We start from the raw sequence: 19,721 nt of genomic DNA, 5'->3' as shown, positions 1-19,721 counted from the left end.
CCTTCTAGCTGCGAGGCGATGGTGCTAACCACTGAGCTACCTTGCAGCCCTCAAATATTCATAGATCTTTTTTTTTTTTTTTTCCCCTATTATGGCTTTTAGATCCAGTTTCAGAGCACTTTGTTTCTGATTTAAATAACCATACTCAATAGTCGTAGTACCTGTTGTCTTACTTCACACTGCACTACCTGTGATGTGACTATTGTGCATGCACACTTCACAGTGTTGATGCTGAAACTATTTTTTGTGCAGTCCTAATTCCAGCACAGTGTTTCATTTTTCTCAATCCGACTTTTGGACCAAATATGTATCTTTGATCCATACCATGCAGTGAACACCTGTAAACAAAGTCTTAATCCACTTAAAAGTGAATTACTGTGTGCTTCCTTTGGGGCAAAAAGCAACTTCAGAAAACATCCTGAAATAGGAAGACTCATTGGTACAGCTATTTGTTCCTGATGTTTTGATCGACTAACATGTTTGTATTGACTGAGCATTACAACAACGTGCGCTTGCTGCATGAGCCCATCTTGCTTGACTAAACACACAACAGCTGTCAGCACACCACTGCAGCTATACTGAATCCAATTTTGTCCTACCCGACTCTGATCTTGAGCATGCCGCTGAACAGCTCAGGGTTGTTGGAGATAATCCATCCGATGTGGATGACCAGCTCCTGCTGTAGAACAGCCTCCCTCTCCCCACCATGAGGGGAGCACTTGCTGTAGATGATGCCCTGGATCACCCCCGGGGACAGCGGGTTAGAGATCACCTCCTCCTCATGCCCGAACAGGCCGAGGGTCACCTGGCAATCACAGGCAATAACGTGTACACACACACACACACACACACACACACACACAATCAGGAGAAACAGCAGACATGACACCGCACACAGTTAGAAAGTTCTCTGCAGTGCGGTACGTGCGAGAGTGGCATGTGCACAGTACTTCCTCTAAGGTGCAATTCTTACAAGTGTCTTTGTTCCATCAGTCTAAAATTGGCCTCCTCTCCCAGAGCCACATAAAAGTGAGCAGGAAAAAATTACAGATCTCAAGATTGCACTTTTGTATTTGTTTCTTCTAAAGTCATCTCATGAAAATTACACCGCAGCAATCTTACTGATGAGAGGACACACTTTTACCCTTGCCTTCAGCTGATGAAATCCAACGCTTAGATGTATCATTCATCTTTACATCTAAACGTATTCTGACTGAGAAAAGAGGAGCCTGGAGCTGGAAATAAAGTTTGGGAACGACCAACTTTGAATTCAAGGGGAGTGTTGGATTTCAATAACGACGGAAAATACAATCAAAACTCGAGTCAGAATTGACTTAAATGGGGTGGTGCCTCTTTTTTTCAACTAAGCTGTTATTGTAAGCAGAGGAACACAGCCGTCTCAAATTTTAAATCAGTTTTTCCAATCATGTTGAGAGGAGCATTCCCTCCGGTAGGCAATCTATATGCAGATTCACACCTTGAGCTACTTCAGCATAATGAAATGCCTAAAACTGTTCAGAAGGGTAAAAATGAGGCGAGATAACTGACACTCTTGAGAGGAGGCTAATCTCTGAATAACACTTGACAGAAAATGATGCGCCAAAACTAATCCAGCGCATGGGAGTGGCATCAGACAAATTCACGGGTCACAATATATCAATTGGCACATGGAGTGTGTCTAGACACGTGGACACGGTGCGTATTAGGATTCTACGGTGGTCACACGGGCAGCCGTGCTACAACTACAGCTCAGATACACACACAATGGAGGTGAGCGGTGATGAGGCACATGAGCATGCTGCTGGTCTACAGTAATTCCCATAGGATGACAGCATGAGGAGCTTATAATCACATTTTTCCAATTTCATTTTTTCTAATCAGTGAACATTAAAATCATTGTTCTGACATGCCACAACACAAGGAGCGGTCACTATCAGGCCCTGCTGTGTCTGTGTCCACTTACCTGCTTGCCATGCACTAAAACACTAGTAATACTGGGGGCAAGGCTGTCCACTAGCTTAGTTAAGAGACTGGCAGCAAGACGGACAACAGACCTAGTGGGCGAAAAGACACAAAAACATTCTTGACATCATGACAGTGACAACTAACAGCTAGGACTTCAACAAACGGCATTTTTTTAAAAATACAAGCTGAAGTGCAGATTCCTCAGCTTTTTTGCAGTCTGAGTGGAACATGTATTAGTCTATGTGTGGCACTAATAACATGAACATAAAGTAGAAAATGGATTTATATTCATTGGAATTCTTCCAATATTTGAGGTAATAATATTAAAAATACACAAAAAATGACTAACATGATTAAAGAAGGCCAAGACAACGTCCTCAAGAGACAGAGCAAACCTCTTTTCTCACACTAAAACAGAAAATGATATATATATATATAACTTACGATTTAGATACTTCAGTCCAAATACAATGTTAATTTCTCTTAAAATATTTTAATGTTCACTAATTTATGAATTCATTGTTCACGAGATTCAGTGCAGCCTTCAAATTGCCTCCTCTTGCCTGCAGGAATCCTATGAGGAAAAATCAGCATACAGAAAGTGTGTTTATCTTCACATGGTAGCCCACAGCCAGGGTTGCTATGGACACACACGTGGAGTTGAAGCCATCCTCACAGAAGCGGTGAACAAATTAAATCATTTCATTAATGGGGTTATGAATATAATCAGCTGAAACACAACATCTCTATTAAATGCAAGAACAACTCTTGTATGGTGTGTGTGTGCATATGTGTGTATACAGTTATTCAGAGCTTAAACCTACAAAGGCACATCTTGAGCACAATGAATAAAAATGCTACAAAGCTTTAATGTTTAGAAGGCATGATGTGGTGTCAATCCACCGATGCTTTGTTTGGGGAACCTATTTCAAGCTTCACTTCCTGACCCATGTTAGGTAAATGAGAAAGTAAATTGAACTGAGTATTGATGCTTTTTCCCAGCTAGTTGAAAACCAGCCCCTGGGCTTATTTTTACTTTACAGCATAATCAGATTTACCTAAGCTAAAATCCTATTAATTAATAAAACATATTTAATAAAAGTCATGCCAGTCAGTCTGACACAAATTCAAACTGGAGACCATCTTGTGATGGGATCACACCATCTGCGATGCATAGAACTACGCTGACAGTCCGACGTGTGAGTACTCAGTGAGCACTTGAATCATACCCATCTCAAACTCTGCTGTTATTTTGATCTCAACTACACACCTGTAAGGTTTCATAAATGCAACTTGCATGGTTGTGATGCTGTCACGGTGATAAAATCTGTCCACAGGCAGATATAAACACCTGCCAAAGTACTCAAAGCCACCTTTGTGATAGTGCCAGCTACAGTAGATGTCTCCACGTTTTGCCATGATCACACACAAACAGACAGACGGACAGACAGACTCAGAAGGTGAAAGCAATACCAGCTGAATCAAACCATGGACACAGAAAACACTGGCTGCTAGAAAGGGAAACAAAAGCTCACAAACTGTAACAACCATCCATAGTATTTGGTCAGTTCTTTGTGATTCAGGCCAGCAGTAAACCACAAACAAAATGGAATTTTGGCAGCTCTGACATCAAAGATAAAAAAATGGTTATTGTATTTTTTTGACTGGGTCTTCCAAATCATGGACTTATGCTCATCCATGCTTTAAAAAAAATACTGAAGCAAAAAAAGAAAAAGAAACCTGAATACTGACTGCAGGTTCCACATCACTGCATGACATCTGTGCAGACATAGAAATGGGCGACAAATTAAAGAAAAACCCTGAACCACTGACCCCTACAGTGAGTGGATCTGGTGGCTGTTATGCTGTGGGGAGCATTTTGCTGTCATTGTTTGGGTCCACTGATACAGTTGTAGGGGAAGAGTCACTGCAAATCAATACATAGGGGTTGTGAGTGATCACCTTTATAGTTTTGTGAGACATTTCTACCCTGATGAGGGTGAACTCTTCCAGGATGACAATGCCCCCCTCCACAGGGTATGAGGGGTCACTGCGTGGTTTAATAAAAATGATGTGAATCATATACTACGGCCTTTGAAGTCACCAGATCTCAGTCTAATTGAAAACCAACAGGAAATTTTGCAGCAAAATGTCAGACAGCACTTTCCACTTTCATCAGAAAATTTGTTTTTGAAAAATGATGTTCATTCCTCCAGTAGAGTTTTCAGAGACTTGGAGAATAAATGCAAAGATACAATAAAGATATTCTGGCAGCACGCTGCCCTACAAAGACACTTCATGTTGGCTTTTTCTTTAATTAGTCACCCCTCTATGTGCATGATCTGCATGTTATTTGAGCCCACAACAGTAAAACCAAAAGATACTGAGTTTGGTTACATCGTTAGGAAGCAGCTTTCATCTAAATAGGTTTTATAAGCCATTAAAGCCAAGTGTTCAGTTTACAGTTATAGACTTGCAATTGTACTGTTACTTCATGTTCACCACTCTGGGTGAATACGAGCGGTGTCTCCTCCGGCAGCAACTATGACGCCCTTCATCTAGCAGGGACACTGCTACATTCAAATTCTATTTCATTTGCAGTATACAGCCAGCCTTAGAGCAGCAGGTGATGAAGGACAATACCAAAGCAGCAGAAACGAGGGTCCAGCCTCTGTGACGGTTAATGACGAGAGAGAAAACCAAAACTGACCACAAGCTCCGGTACACACCTGACTCAAGCTACCAGCTAGCTTGGCTTAGCTGGCTTCACTAAATTCATGACTGTGTGAGCGTTAGCCATTTTTTATGATGTTATTTTTCGGAGAAAGAGGTTTAGCTGGTTAACAAGCTAACAGCAAGATGTTCAGATATTAGCATGCTACTATGTTACAGGTCACTGCTGGTCAGTTAAATGTCACAGCCAGGAATCAAATTATACTTTATAAAACCTATTTAACACTATTCAGGACTTTCGGGCTCTTTTGGACCCCAGGCCATTTGGTTTAGGTGACAGATATTGTCTTTTTTATTTATTTTTTAAATATAAAAAGAGGGTCATGTGTCTTGCATTTGGAACCACAAAAAGAGAAAATTTATTTAACTTAGTTTTAACCGTTCCTGCTTCAGCCTCCATACCGCGGTCGGGAGACACAGGGGGAGACTCGAGCTCTGCTCCAGGGCCGAAGCTGTCCTCAGCGTCGGGGTTAACTCCCCTTTTATTTTACAGCAGTCGGGAAGCAAAAAACACGAGACTCGGCTTTGTACTTGAGGGCTGTAGCGTTTATTTGCCAGTAGTTTCCTGCAAGGCTATATATTTACTGTTATATTTACTATATATTTACTTATGCCTGCGCTAAGCCTGCTCCGATCGCCTGCTCTCCTCACGGTCGTCTCCACACACACGTCGGACGCTCACTCACTCACACACCGGTCAAGCAACCTGCACACCCTGGCATTTCTGAAAGGGGCCACACACTCTTATAACAACAGCATAAAGTCTATAATGAAGACCAACAAATATTTTGTATATTTATTCTTTCTTGGGGTTCAATGGACCCCGAAAGACCTTCTAGGTATGGCAACATGAATGTCCTGAATAGGGTTAACAGCAAAAAGTGGGACTAGCATTAGTTGTACATAAATGTGAGCATTAATGATGTTTAGTGTAGTCCATATTAACTATACATCTTTAATTACAAACTGCATTATTGGAAGGTACACACGCATATATTATTCAAATATATATATTTTTTTTCACATTCTTAGATCTTTCAAAAAAATGTAGACTACACACTCACAGTATAAAAAAGAAGTGACTGCACCACTGACCAATAAATGTCAAATACCTAAATGTCAAATAATTCAAAATTGTATAATCTATCAATAATTGTTTTGTTTTTAAGTTAAGGAGTAAAGTATTTCATGCTATGAAAACTCAAAAGTAAACACTTTAGAAAGACTGTATTGAACCTTCAGGCCCCAAATTGTAAACTCAATGCAAAAGTGAAAACACTTTTCCAGTTAACCAAACTGCATGATCATACCTATAAAGTTTACTTGTGAACACCACAGCTTTCTCAGTTTTGGACCTATGGTTGTGTCTGTTGGCATGTCTGCATGGCTTCAAATGGAAATAAATTGACAGAAGAACTAAAAAATCTGTTTCTGAGACCAAAATCATCTGAAACACAGTAAGAGCAGTATAAAAGAGGTATACAACAAACCATAGACCACTAACTAGAGCTAAAGTTGTCAACCTGCTAAAATGACACCATGAATGGTGTGCTCCTTGCGCAATCTTGTGCTGAAAAACAGGTGTTCAACTGCTCTAGACTTAGCACAGCTTTTGTAAGTGGGTATCAGAGTTCCTGTGACAGCTCAGACAGCGTAGTGGATATTGGATAACATCAACCTTTAAGGATGGTGTCCAGGAAAAAAAGCTTGCTCCTGAACATGAGAAGCCTGATGAATATTGGGAGCACATTCTTGGGTCAGAAAAATGTGTTCAGCTCAGATTGGGTCCAGCATGTTTGGAATAAACCGGGCCAGGACTGCCACAGTAAATGTATAGTCCTGACAGTGAAGCATAGAGTTAGGAGTATGATGAGGTGCCAGAGAGATGGTATTTATAGATAGCACCAAGAATGCTCTTGGATATACAAAAATGCTGGCTAACTAGTTGACTCCCAGTCTGCAGAAGCTTGGCAGAAGACGAGTATTCAAACATAATGACTCAATGCACACCAAAGTCCCACCTGAGTTTACACCTTTGGGATACTTCAAAGAGAAAAGGAGAGCAACGCACAACCTCTCCAGCAAAAATCTTTTCTGAAGAATGGCAGAACACCTCTCCAGATATTAGTCCAACACTGGTATCCTTCATGCTGAGGAGCATTAGAGCAGTAGTGTCTGTAATTTTAACATAGTAAATCTAAACTATTATTTGACATAACAGCAAATACTTTACCGTTTCACTTAGAAGTAATGCAATTACTGTAAGATGATTCAATTTTGTATTATTTGTCATTTAGGCGTACTGTAGCTAAAGTCTCAGTTTTAATCTACTCAATTGCATAAACTAATAAAAAAAAAAACTGAAAAGCTGACTTTTTGATAAATTGGAAAGCTAAACCTCTAATTTAACAAATGATTATTTTTCTTCTTTTTTATATTTATTTTTACTTTTAAAAATCCCCGTGATCACCCTTGCTATGAGGAATCTTAAAGCAGGATCGGCTGAACCTCACACAGCTCTGAAGCTAGACAGCTAGCTAGCCAGCTAACTGGGACCACACATGCAGGATCTTCAGTCTGTCTCAGCCTGAACATTACCTGTTTCCCATGCACCAGAATTGTAGTGATGTGAGGAGCTATTGAGCTGGCAACCTTCTTGATAATGGCAGCAGCCTGGCGCACTGCCAGCCTACAGTTCAGCCAGATTAGATCACAGTTACTTTGAAGTGTCAAAATTAGAGAAGAGTGTGAGAGGACGACAAGAGGGGACACAACAGGTATGAAGACAAGCCGTTGGATTAAAGGGGCCCAACAAGACACTGTCAAAACAATGCCCATACAATTCTCATTTCATAAAATGTTTCAACATTCATTCTCACTTGCTTTCAATACACATATAATTAGTCAGCACAGCAGTAACTAATACTGACTGACAAGTCACCAATGAATAAATAAATGAGTACATGTACTAAATGGGACCATCTTATACAGCCACATCTCTGCTCCTGAATGCATCTTATATTGCTTTAGATGTGATACTTAGTAGTCAGCTTTATATTTGGACAGACAATGACAAAAAGCAACATTAAATCAGGACAAATGGCAATGCAATCTCAACAAAAGCAGTGACGGAAGACTGAAAGAATGCAAAACAGTGTATGAGCTGTGTGTTTCTGTGTATGTGTGTGAATATATCAGACCAAAGCTTTCTGCTGCCGGCTCTTCTGTAGATTCTCTCCAGTTCATCCATCAGGTTCTCTGGAATCACACATGTTTGTTAAGACCTTAAAAACTTTATAAGACATGTACAGCCATGCTTAGATTTATCATCCATTCAGGAATGTGAAATACCTGATGAATGCACCAAAAGGTTTATTTTTCTATTAAAAGGTAGAGCAGATGATAATGTTCGCAAAGCTGCTCATTTGCAACACTTCTGGCTTCTCCTCAGATCTGTAGCTTGTTGTTTTTCTACAACTAGTGACTAGTTCTTGTAGTTACTAACTTGCAGTGTGTGTGCTTACCATCTTTGGCAAGGAAGTCTGATCCTTCTCTCCTCAGAAGGATGCTGGCAAGCTGAGCCTGACTGGCCAAGCAGTCACAGTCCTGAGCGGCAACACACATGTAGAAGAAAGGAAACATGAGCCTTGTCTCACATGCTAACACTGACATTTATTATATTATTTACTCATAGTGAGAATTAACAAACTGTCAATAAAAGTCAACAGTCAAAAGTCAGTTAGTGATATATCGGGCTGGAGCCTATCTCAGCTGACTCAGGGTGAAGGCAGGTTCACCTGAACAGGTAATCAGTCTATCACATGTGTAGGATATGAACACACAGATGCCAGAGAGACACAAAACTTTACAGCCCTTCACAGGAAGGTGTAAATCAATGGATCACACCACCAGAGCTTCAAAGGGAACTAACAGATAAGAGACACTCAAGAAGACACAAAGATCCTGACCTAGCTTAGCTAACCAAATGGCGGCATGGAAGACAGGCGTCTGGCTGAGTGTTTATTGCTCACTCCTCCTTTCTGTGGAATGCAACCATCCTCTCTCTGCTCTGGACTTAAAGGAATGCAATCAACATAGACAATGGGGAGGAAGCACCGGAGGATCTAATGTGCCTTACCATCTTATGTTAGTTTAAATGTTGATAAATGTGGAAGTATATAATATCCTGATAAATACCCCTAAAGCTTGGTCATAGTTGGATAAGTCCTTCTTGATTTTATCTGCTTGTTACATAATCATATATCCTAAGTGAGAGATAGATATCTCATGTTTAGACTCTTTGTGATCCACTAGATATATTTATTTTCAGTAAGTTTAACTCTGTATAATTACAAATACATATAGTTCTAAAGTGACATTGTTACTTTCAGAACAAAACTCTGACCACCTTATGACCCCCCTTTGACCACAAGAGCGTCATATCCACCACCCCCTCTGGGAGGGGAGCCCTTTGTGATTGGTCAGTTATTTTACAATTTAAAGTCTCTTCACCCAACAACCCGCAGATTTTCTACTGGACAAAGAATCTCCCACTTTGGTCTCTTTCATGTTACCAACTTCAACTGCCACACCCTGATCAACTCTGATCCAAGCTGAAGGCCACGTCTCTCCCAACACCAGATGTTGTTGTACCCGCCAAGGAAACTGCAAGTATCGCGCTTCTATCTCTAAACGGATGCTTCGAAATTACAATTGGCCTTCAAACAAATATTCCAAATTCAACAGTAATCTGCTGCTTAGGGTGAAAAGACTTTTGAAGTATCTGCTCCACATTTGGTTTCTCATTGTCAGACTTTCAATCAGCATTTTCATCATCTTTGTATTTTATGTTTGTTGTTGTTGTTATTTGTTTGTTGTAGTTAGTAATAAATGTTTTGTGCGTATACAGTTGTTTCTTGTGTTTTCTATAGTCTACTTTCAGTCACTTCATCTTCATAGTTACCTACGCTCAAAGTGAATTCCCTAACATTATAAAACACTCTTGACTGATCACCAAGACTAAACAGTTTATTAGAATTATTGTGCTGACTCTGGGATTATATCGCTGGATGAATAATTCAAAGGTTGGTTTTGATGATTTTAATTAATGCATTAATTTGCTTTATGGTGAAAATAATTATTATTAATAATAATTATTTCCTACCCTACACAGGGCTACACAGAGAGAAAACCAAACACACCCACATTCACACCTATGGAGAATTTAGAATCACCAATTAACCTCAACGTGTTTTTGGACTGTGGGAGGAAGCCGGAGAACCCGGACAGAACCCACGCTGCATGGGGAGAACATGGAGACACCACACAGAAAGATCCCAGGCATCCTCACCAGGATCATCTAGCTGCGAGGCAACAGTGTGAACCACCGAGCCACCTTGCAGCTATTATTATTACATATAATCATCAAACAAAAACGTTTCTGAAACATTTGTTTCCCTATCCAAGAATTGATACGGTGAAACATGTAAAAATAGCAGTCAAAAACCTGGGGTTGAAAAACAGATATAAAGTGTTGTGTCATTTGCATAGCAGTGGTTTTAGACATAGTGGCATAGTGTCATTTGCCACTTTTAATGAAGTTGTGTCAGTTGTACAGTTGGTCTCATAATCCGAACTGTCAGTATTCACACAGTTATGGAACTGGTCAAATTCAATCTTTTCCAGAATTTTTATTTTTTTTTAAAAAACTTTTGACATTACCATGTTTTTGTCTCTGTGGTCCTGTCTGTTGTGACACCAGCTTAAGCTTCTATTAGCTGACACAAAGACTCCTACACAACTACTTGGCCATGTATTTATTGTAATTTTTGTTGTAATTTGTCAGAATATATTATAAGTATGATGCTTAGCCAAAGGGATGACTGCTCAACATTTAAACCAGGTCTCTGTTATGTCTCTGGTGCTACTGCCAGCTGTATTCAAGCAAGTGATTTGGTTAAACTATTACCATGTAATTAATAGTTTTACATAATGGTTACACAATACTCTTAATGTAAGTTTACGCATTAAATTAAATTAGTGTTTGCTTCTGTAATTTACGTGCATGTTTCTAATTTGTTCAAAGAACAGATGTAGTGTATTGTGGGTCCTTGTCCCATAAAGCTCATCCACTCACGTGGAACTTCTGGATAATCTCCTGGGTGGACTTCTGCTGCCACTCCTCCACACTGATCTCTGGCTGCTGCTCCAGGTCTGAGGCGTTGGGCGTGCTCGTCTGTCTCTTCACCTTAGAGTGCTTGGGCAGCTCCAGCTCCTCAAAACTCTTAAACTCTGGGATCCTAAGCACACACACACACAAACACAGACAAGTCAAACTTTGTAGACACCAGATCCAACATGCAGTGTTTTGCCACTTATTTCTATTATTTTCAACATGTCACATTTGAAACAACAAACCAAAAAAATTTTGGTAACGTTCCTTTGACTTTTTATTTATTTCTTGCTAAACTGATTTACTGGTCCCAAAAACACTTCAAATCATATGTCGCTACACTGCAGTTTAACAATATGATCTCTAACAACACCATGTAAAGATTGGAGGATGCTCTTACTCTGCCTCGTTGACTCGCAAGAAGTCCAACTGTTCCACAACTGCTCCTGATATCAGGGTCTAAAAGGGTGATGAGAGAAAAGTCACATTTAATAATTTGTAGAGTGATCATTCTGTTATTTTAGGCTGCACTATACATGGGATTCAACAGTACTTTACTGGAAAAATATCTTTAAAAGCTCACTCAGCAGCAGGAAAATACAGGAGATGAGGAAACAGAGCTCTATGAATCCCAGTGGGGAGGTTTGTCGGGTGACTCAGTGTACAAAACAACTGTTTGAATAATGCACTTCACACCAAATAACAAATGGAGTAGTAAGGGTTAGCTAAGTTCACTGTTTCAAATTTTACAAATGTGTATGAGTGCAGTAGCAAGTGAGTGCCTAACACGGTAATGTGGTGATAAAAGTTTGAGTATTTTAAAAGCATCGCTGTGTAGGAGTAAAGAGCGCAGTTCAGTGCGCCTTTCTCCTGTGGTCTAAATGTGATATTAGCCATTCCAACTGAAGTCAACTCCAAAACAAAAATAAGAGGCGTAGGAGAGGAGCAATCCTGCTTCCCATAACAATGAGATGATGAAGAGCACAAGTGTTTCAAAGCTGTAGGAGTTAGCTGTGAAGTGAATGGCAAATAGGCAAAGGGAGGGAAAAACTTTAAAGCAAAATAGAAGGATCATATGAGGAAGTCTCTCCTGAACACCACAAACACACTGGGAAAGAAGTTCGAGTTAGAAAACCTGTCATAAGTTTGAGAAAGCAGTTGGTTAAAGTTACCAATGTGAAAATAATTCTAGCTATACCTTGGCCTCATTTTCCTGCTTTTTGCTGTCACAAGGATTGCTTGTTTTCAAAATTCTTAAAGCTTAAACAGATTTAAGCCATGTATACGGAGAATCACCTACAGTAAACTGCAGGTGCGGGAATGGATATATGAGGATTTCAATGAGTTAAACTTATCCTGAGGCAGCATTTTTGGATAGAACATGAGCAAGGCAAAACATAAATAACAAACCACACGACCATGTACACACTGTTCAGCCACAACAATAAAACCGCTGACAGGTGAAGTGAATAACACTGACACTCTAAGTTGAAGGATCACTGTTATGACAGTTTAGTGGAATCAGTGATCATCACAGATGGACATGCTTACATCTTCCTATAGCTCTTTCTCGCTCTCCATTATGACTGATGGAAATATTTGTCTCTTTCGCAGTTGAACCTGCTGGATACGAGGTTAATTTTAGTGGTGAGATTGAAACAACAGTGAAGTTGTAGATTGTAAACCAAGAAAAAATAGTTAAAGGATGCTAAAATGCCGTGTAGAGCTGAGGGAACCTGCAGATTCAGATGATTATCTGTGACTTTGTCACTGTGAGTGACCCTTTGCACATTACATGAAGCCATGTGAGTAACTGGTAATGTCAAAAGTCTAATAATAGCAGTTTCAAAGAAATTCAGGCTAATGTTTTAATGGCCCTTTCTGTAGATTGCACAGCAATGCCCCTGGTGGCATTTAATGAAGCTACACTAAACTAACATCTTAGCTTAATTAACAATCATAAATACAACATCTAGCAGATAAGATCCACTCATAACATACATGTCCATTCATTTCTAGATGTGATTCATCATTCTTTCATAGTTACCTTCTCTGATTCTGATAGCGAGTTTCCAGGAGGTATTGTAATATCTACTGAGACAAAACTGACTCTGCTACAGTGTCAGACCTCTTCTGTGTAGTACTGCTGAAAAAAGTAGGCTCCTTTCACAGCATCTGTGACACTTGTGTCATTCAGGTCTGCATGCCAGTAATGGAAACTGATTTGTACATGCACTGAGTATCTAACTGAAGTTTGTCTACAGGCCTTATGTGTCAAAAGTTCAGCTGAGAGGAAGGACTTGCCATATATTAGCTTCCCATTTAATTTGCTGTTGGGATGAACCCACAACTAAGTGCTTAGGGCAAGTTCCCTGACCAGCTAGTCCCTGTTTGACACCTGACTAACTGAACCATTTGCTGCATGTCATCCCCCTATAGTCTCTCAACAATTTGCTTTTTTCATCTAAAGCTATTCCATGTATTTTTTACGAGCCACATAAAGGTTCACCCAAATATTTTGCATCTCCCTTTAGTAAAACAGGGTAAATTCAAAGCAGCTTTTCCCAGACAAACAACAACATTCAAGCAATGTGAATCTGAGAAACCAAGGTCAAGAACAGATAAACACTGGTATTGCTTTTGAAATAAGAAAGATCTTCAGATTAAGCCCTGGGACACTTTTGCTTATACTTAAAGACAGAGATGAAGCTCCGAGACACAATTTTTTGGAACATTTGCTATATTAAGCCTTTGTTTGTTTCAGAGACAGCTGGAATATCCTACATAAGTGAGCCAACAGGACAGACCAGGGGCATCTTCTTCTGTCCGACAGCTGCTTTTATGAAAACCCCTCACAATATACAAGCAATCAAAAGTGGAGTAATAGCAATGGTAATGTTGAATTACTACACCATTTGTAAAAAAAATTTAATATAACAATGTCTCACATCAAACTTATCTCGTTAGTAAAATGTGAGTGGCCAGTCAAATGTAAGATTCCATTTTTGTTAACTAAACACCTTCATGACAATCAACACATAAGCAGAAACCAAAGTCTTCTGGTGGGATACATCATCAGTGGTCTTTCTGGTAGGTATTTCTATACAGTTTCATACAATCCATTACAGTCACACTAATGCCAGACTAAAAGCTTTAACAGAATGAATGCAGGTCCCTGTGGGCCAGACACAGGACAGTGCTGTAGCAGCTATGGTGTCCTTTTTTTAGACATGAGTCTAATTAACTTGTGAGATGTTTCTTTCTGGGTTAGTAAAGTTGGTGCTATAATGTTTGTGCCTCCCCAGTTCCTCTGTCCCATCTACCCAGGTGCTTTCAGCTGCTGAATTACTATTAAATAATGCCACAGAGGGATACTCATTATGTTCAATAAAACTAAGATGTTACTGGTTGCAAGGTTGCTTTACTTATTTAAGGTTTACTTGTTTTATGGTCATACTGGAAAAATGGGTAAGACTTGAAGTTTTAAGTGCTAGGTTGGCTTATTTGGTTCAATCTCATCTATTTTAAGTCCACAAGTGAAGCCTGGATGTTTTGCTACATTACCTTTAAAAGTGTTATGTATTTGTTATATTGTGCAACATTTGTTAAAATTTGACCTGCTTCATCCTGTAAAGAATCGTGGGGGGCTTGAGCCTATCCCAGAGGACACTCAGTGGGAGGTGGGGCACGCCATCAATCGATCACAGGACTAACACCAACAGACCAACACCCACGCATGATCACATTCACACTGACTGCAAATCTGTAATCGCCAGTTAACCTACAATGCATGTCTTTGGACTGTGGGGGGAGAAAACCTGTGCAGGCACAGGACAAACATGCAAACTGCACACAGAAAGGGCCCAGCCGACCAGCACTGGGTCAAGCCCAGAACCTTCTCGCTATGAGACGACAACTCTTACCACTGCTCCACTTTACCTTCCGAAAAGGAATCATAGCAATGCAATTTTAAGTCAGTTAAACTGCAAATGGCTGCATTAATATAACAATAAAATTTAAAGTGACTTGAGGGAGTCATATGGACAGGAGAAGCTGGGGATGAGACCACCAACTCTACAGTGAGTGAGAGACCCACTGTACACTGTCACCCACTTATTTTGTTCTTATAATCTGAATTGTACCCTTTTCTTTCTCCGATATTTTGTGTCTTTTTAAACAATTATTGATTGTTCAAAATAAATGAGTAACTGATATAATTCTTGGGATCCACAAACCTGAAGTCTGTCGACGTGAACTTTGACTCCGCCGATGTTGCCTTTCTTGAACGAGGCCAGCATGTCCAGAACTGGGTTGAAGCGGCTCCCTCTGGTGAAACAGGAGTTAAAATGTTTGATTTAGTGCTTTCTATCCTTTTCCTTTCATCATTGGTGCAACTGATTACATTCTAAACACAATACTGGTATTTTGAACAGTATTCCAATTAAATAAGCACAGCTAAAACTTCTGAGTAAATCGGTATAGCGTTGCTTTATTCGGTCTACTGTCAGCCTCTGTACAGGTCATCATTCTGATCAATAGCAAACTAATGACTATTGAGTTGTTTCTATGGGAGCCCATTGGCTCATTCCAGATGCTGCAGCGTGGCTGTTTAAGTGTTTGTAGCACATTTAACATATGGCTCCCTGGATAATGGTCAATACTGCTGTAATCAGCCCACCAGCCAGGCTGTAGTGATACAAATGAGAAACATTATCACCAATTGGCAAGCAAACACAATAGCACCTTCCTGCTATAAAGATAAACAGTGTACATAAGAGGGAAGAGGGGGGGTGGAGAAAGACAGAAATGGCAAATGAAAAAAAAATGAAATAAATTGACTGTCAAGACATTTTGTTGCAAGACTGAGCCAGTATCAGACAGAAAAAGAGAGATAGTGAGTGATGTATGAACAGATATGGGATAGGAGAATGCTTTGAGAAAGCTATCAGATGAGAGGAAGACATAAAAAAAAAGATAAAAGAGCTATTATAGTGTGTGTATATTACTTGATGTTATCCTCACGGATGAGAACCAGGAACAGAGGGCGCCCCTGCATCTTCCAGCACTGTTTGATGAACTGCAGGGCATTCTGCACACACAGACAGCAGTTCAGATCGGCACAGGCATGCTGCTGGTTCAAAGATTTCAGCTTCTACTGTTTCATGTGCAACAACTGAATCAGTGGACAGTTATAAAGTTCAGCATCCTTAACTGCCAAACTGATCAAAGTTGAAGTTGTAAAGTTCCTTGATGAAGAGTTACATGGTTCATAAAAGCATTAAATACACAATCATCACAGTCAGTGACACTCCAACAAAAATCAGTTATTTCATGTTTCGAATGTCACGTTAAAAGCCAAGAAAATGTGTGCAGAAAAATGTGTGCAGTAGGAATGTCGTGTGCAGGCGCAGAAGGAATAGTACGCAAGTACAGACTTTTTCTCGTAGAGTAATCGTAGCAACTGGACTTGCATGTATTCCTTGAAGATGTTCCACCTGTCATCCAAGAGGCTTCATCAGTTCTGACTGACTAGTTGGGAGTTCCAGATACTGATATCCTTAAGGAGCAATTAACTCTTGAGTGTCGGTTTCAACTGGGGGTTTGTTGCTCCTTCCCCTCATTATGTGAATCGTTAGTGCTCCCCCTGCCACAATGGGGTTTGTTAGGGTGTTTTGTGGCTAGGTGTGAATGTGGTTTCATCTTCCTGGGAAGAGTTATTAAGACCGAATTGTAAACAGGTAAGAGGTGATGTCTCAGACCTCCACCTCTTGGAGGGATGGTCCTTCCAGTTTGACATAGATGGCTTCTTCCACCCCTCTCTCAAACCATCTGTCCTCCCTGCAGGCCAAAATCTGTACGTTGTTGTCTTCGAATGAGTGTCCTTTGCCCTTAAGATGCAGGTGGACTGCTGAGTCCTGTCCTGAGAAGGTGGCTCTTCTGTGCTGAGCCATGCGCTTGTGGAGCGGTTGTTTTTTCTCCTTGATTCCTCGCCAGGGAATGCCATGACCTGTACATCAGGGAGACAAAACAACCGCTCCAGAAGTGCATTTGTTTGTTTCAGCTGTGACGGCGATCAGCGTTCACAGTAGCCGCCTAGAGCAGCCTCATGTCGCCAAGACTTTCTGAAATCTGCTGCTGGCTCTGACGGTTCCGTAGCAGTTAAACAGGGATATACATAGATTTGCGTTTATCTGACGGTGACAGTCAAACCGGGACACTCACATCTCCAAAATCGTTGCTGGTTTCACAGCTGTGACGGCAGTCAGCACTCACAGTAGCTGCCGCGAGCAGCCTTATGTCGGCAAGACTTTCTGAAATCTGCTGCTGGCTCTGGCGGTTGTTTTTTAGCGGAGCTGATCAGTTTCCATTAACAGCGTCATGCTGCTGAAGATGCTCCGTCAGAAGGTCCAGAATGGAGCTGCTGATGTTCTGTGGAGTCTCCCAGCAGTCAGGGAGGACCTGGTTTATCCAGCTGTCCCTCCAATAAAATACCACTTAGATTTTATTTTCAGTGCACAGTTACAGTCATAAGATTTGAGCAAAATGGTACAACAGGTGATGAAGACAAGAAAATAATTCAGACGTACCAAGGTACCACCGCTACGGAACCGTCAGAGCCAGCTGCAGACTTCAGAAAGTCTTGCCGACATAAGGCTGGTCTCGGTGGCTACTGTGAGCACTGACCACTGTCACAGCTGTCAAATTGGGACAGTCATGTCTCTGAAAGCAGGCTTGATCTTGATCAACTGACCACAGATTTGATGTTTATACCACTACTTTCTCGCTTAAAATTATCTTAAGTACATTATGTGTCACAATAACAGCAGAAGTTACAAAAAAACTTGTATTACCTTTGAAAGTTTTGTCCTCGGCTTTTATCGTTGGTGGCGCGAAATGCATTCTGGGATACTTGGCTGTCCCAAGCCTACACAAGTCCAAGGATGCATGTCCGTACTTGAGCACTATTCCTTCAGCGCCTGCACACAACGACATTCCCACTGCGCACATTTTTCTGCGCATATTTCCTTTGCTTTTAAAGCGACATTTATAAAAAGCGTTTTGAAAGCAAAGGAAATATGGGCAGAAAAATGTGCGCAGTCGGTATGTTGTTGTGCCTTTGCTTTTAAAGCGACATTATAAAAAAATAAAAATAAAATAAATAAATGAAAATAAAAATGAAAAACATAATTAAAAAAACAATAAAAAACATAATTAAATAATAACTACATTAAAATAAATAAATAAAATAAATGGATAAAATAAAAGCATAAAAAACTAACAAAAAATATTTTTATTATCATATTTATTTGTCTTTATATTTCTACTTTTACTGGCCTTTTTTTATGGATTCATTTTTGATTAATATTGCTTTATACTGCCACATTATTTGTTTTTTAAATTTTATTTATTATTCTTTTTATTTCCACTTTTATTTTATTATTCTTTTATTGGTTTATTTTTGTAATTTGGCACTCTCACTACTCAGTAGAGCTCTGACAAGCACAGTGCAAATTGCTAATACAAGGTGCTGGCATATTTATTGTATTGTGTATATTATATAGCTTAAATAATTAAGTCAGCTGGTGTAAAATATGCTTTTCTTTTTCTAGCTCAATTGCTGTATCTTAAAAAAAAAATTGCTACCTGAGCAGATCTTTGAGTCAGCATTTTGCCTTTTTTTTGACAGAGAAAAAAGTACATACTCAAGGCTAGGTGCATCTGAGTGTCCCTGAAAAAGTGTAGTAAGTTGAAGTCGGAGAAGAAAACGCTGATAGGTAGGACTCGGATAGGACAACGAGTGCCATCTTTTCTGCCCTCTCGATGTCCTTTGCGAGTAGCAGTCTTCTCTTTTTTCTCACCATCAACAACGTAAAATCTGCCATATATGCAAACACACTAAAATGTCCATTGTTCTGTTACATCCAGTGACTACTATTTGTCATTGTTGTTGGTGACTTTGGGTTGAAATCACAGTCAGAGCTGTCAGATCCTACACTGTGATGGAAACAGAAAGGCTGACAGGGGAAATTGCAGCGCTGTTTCTTTAAACAATCGTGCTAATTTGTTCCTGCCCTGAGCTTGTTTATCAAAATGAATCTGTTCACCTGTTGTAACTAAAGCTGTGCCTCAAGTGTCCAGAAGAATGTTGGAAACTTAGCAACATTTGGAAAACAAGCATTGGAAAAAAGGGAACATTTTGGAAGTTCTTCTAAACAAACAGGTGCTTTCTAGTGTAAAGGTTTCTAAAGAGGAAGTAAATGGCCTCCTAAAGCACTTTATGTTTGTCTGTACAGGGCCTAGGCAGGCATCAGAGGCAAAGATGTGAATAAATCCTGCACATTCAGTACTATTATTGTTTTGTATTTGTATCTAGGAAATTTTACCCCTATATTAATTATATTCGCATATTGCCCTGAATGCTGCAAGTGTATGCAATGCAGGCTACTGGTTTGGATTACTGATATCTTTTAAAAGCTGAATTTTAAGTCTATAAGAACAAGTCAGTATCTGTCTAGGTATCAAATAAGCTCTGACTCTGGTGTTTGCCCTTTCTGTGGGGCCAGGTAAAATGATCATATACTCAAACCCAATCAGTTGATTTCCTGCCTTTTTCACAAATGTCAGCTTCTTCACACAAGAAAACCTGAAAATAACTCAGCTATTTAAGTTCTACGAGCACATATAAAGTGTGACCCGGACTTACCTTAATGTCATCAATCAGCAGCATAACATCTTGGGACAAGTAAAAGTCACTTAGATCAAACACTATTGGGTAGCACACCACCGTCTTGCCCAGAATGCGATAAATCTAGAGGAACAGACATACACACACACACACACACACACACAC

The 19,721-nt window shown here is 39.9% G+C and overlaps 1 protein-coding gene across 3 annotated transcripts in view; it reads right to left on the bottom strand.

The window, feature by feature from the left end:
- The window catches only part of phkb (phosphorylase kinase, beta), a 133,841-nt gene that overhangs the window by 6,971 nt on the left and 107,149 nt on the right, over positions 1-19,721 (bottom strand). For 2 of the 3 annotated variants that reach the window (XM_008292001.1, XM_008292004.1), the window contains 9 exons: positions 19,575-19,679; positions 15,877-15,959; positions 15,106-15,196; positions 11,271-11,329; positions 10,835-10,997; positions 8,223-8,304; positions 7,899-7,956; positions 1,964-2,054; positions 600-805 (listed from right to left, as the gene is read on the bottom strand). In XM_008292001.1, coding sequence (XP_008290223.1) covers positions 600-805; positions 1,964-2,054; positions 7,899-7,956; positions 8,223-8,304; positions 10,835-10,997; positions 11,271-11,329; positions 15,106-15,196; positions 15,877-15,959; positions 19,575-19,679 — 938 coding nt within the window. Of the gene's footprint in view, positions 1-599; positions 806-1,963; positions 2,055-7,296; positions 7,388-7,898; positions 7,957-8,222; positions 8,305-10,834; positions 10,998-11,270; positions 11,330-15,105; positions 15,197-15,876; positions 15,960-19,574; positions 19,680-19,721 lie in introns of all 3 variants that reach the window. The other variant, XM_008292002.1, reaches the window with a different exon arrangement.

The sequence above is a fragment of the Stegastes partitus genome, unplaced genomic scaffold (genome assembly GCF_000690725.1).
Source record: "Stegastes partitus isolate 25-593 unplaced genomic scaffold, Stegastes_partitus-1.0.2 Scaffold777, whole genome shotgun sequence".
NCBI classification, from domain to species: Eukaryota; Metazoa; Chordata; class Actinopteri; family Pomacentridae; genus Stegastes; species Stegastes partitus.
Note: the sequence above shows the minus strand (reverse complement) of the source record. Positions and strands in the feature narration are given on the sequence as shown.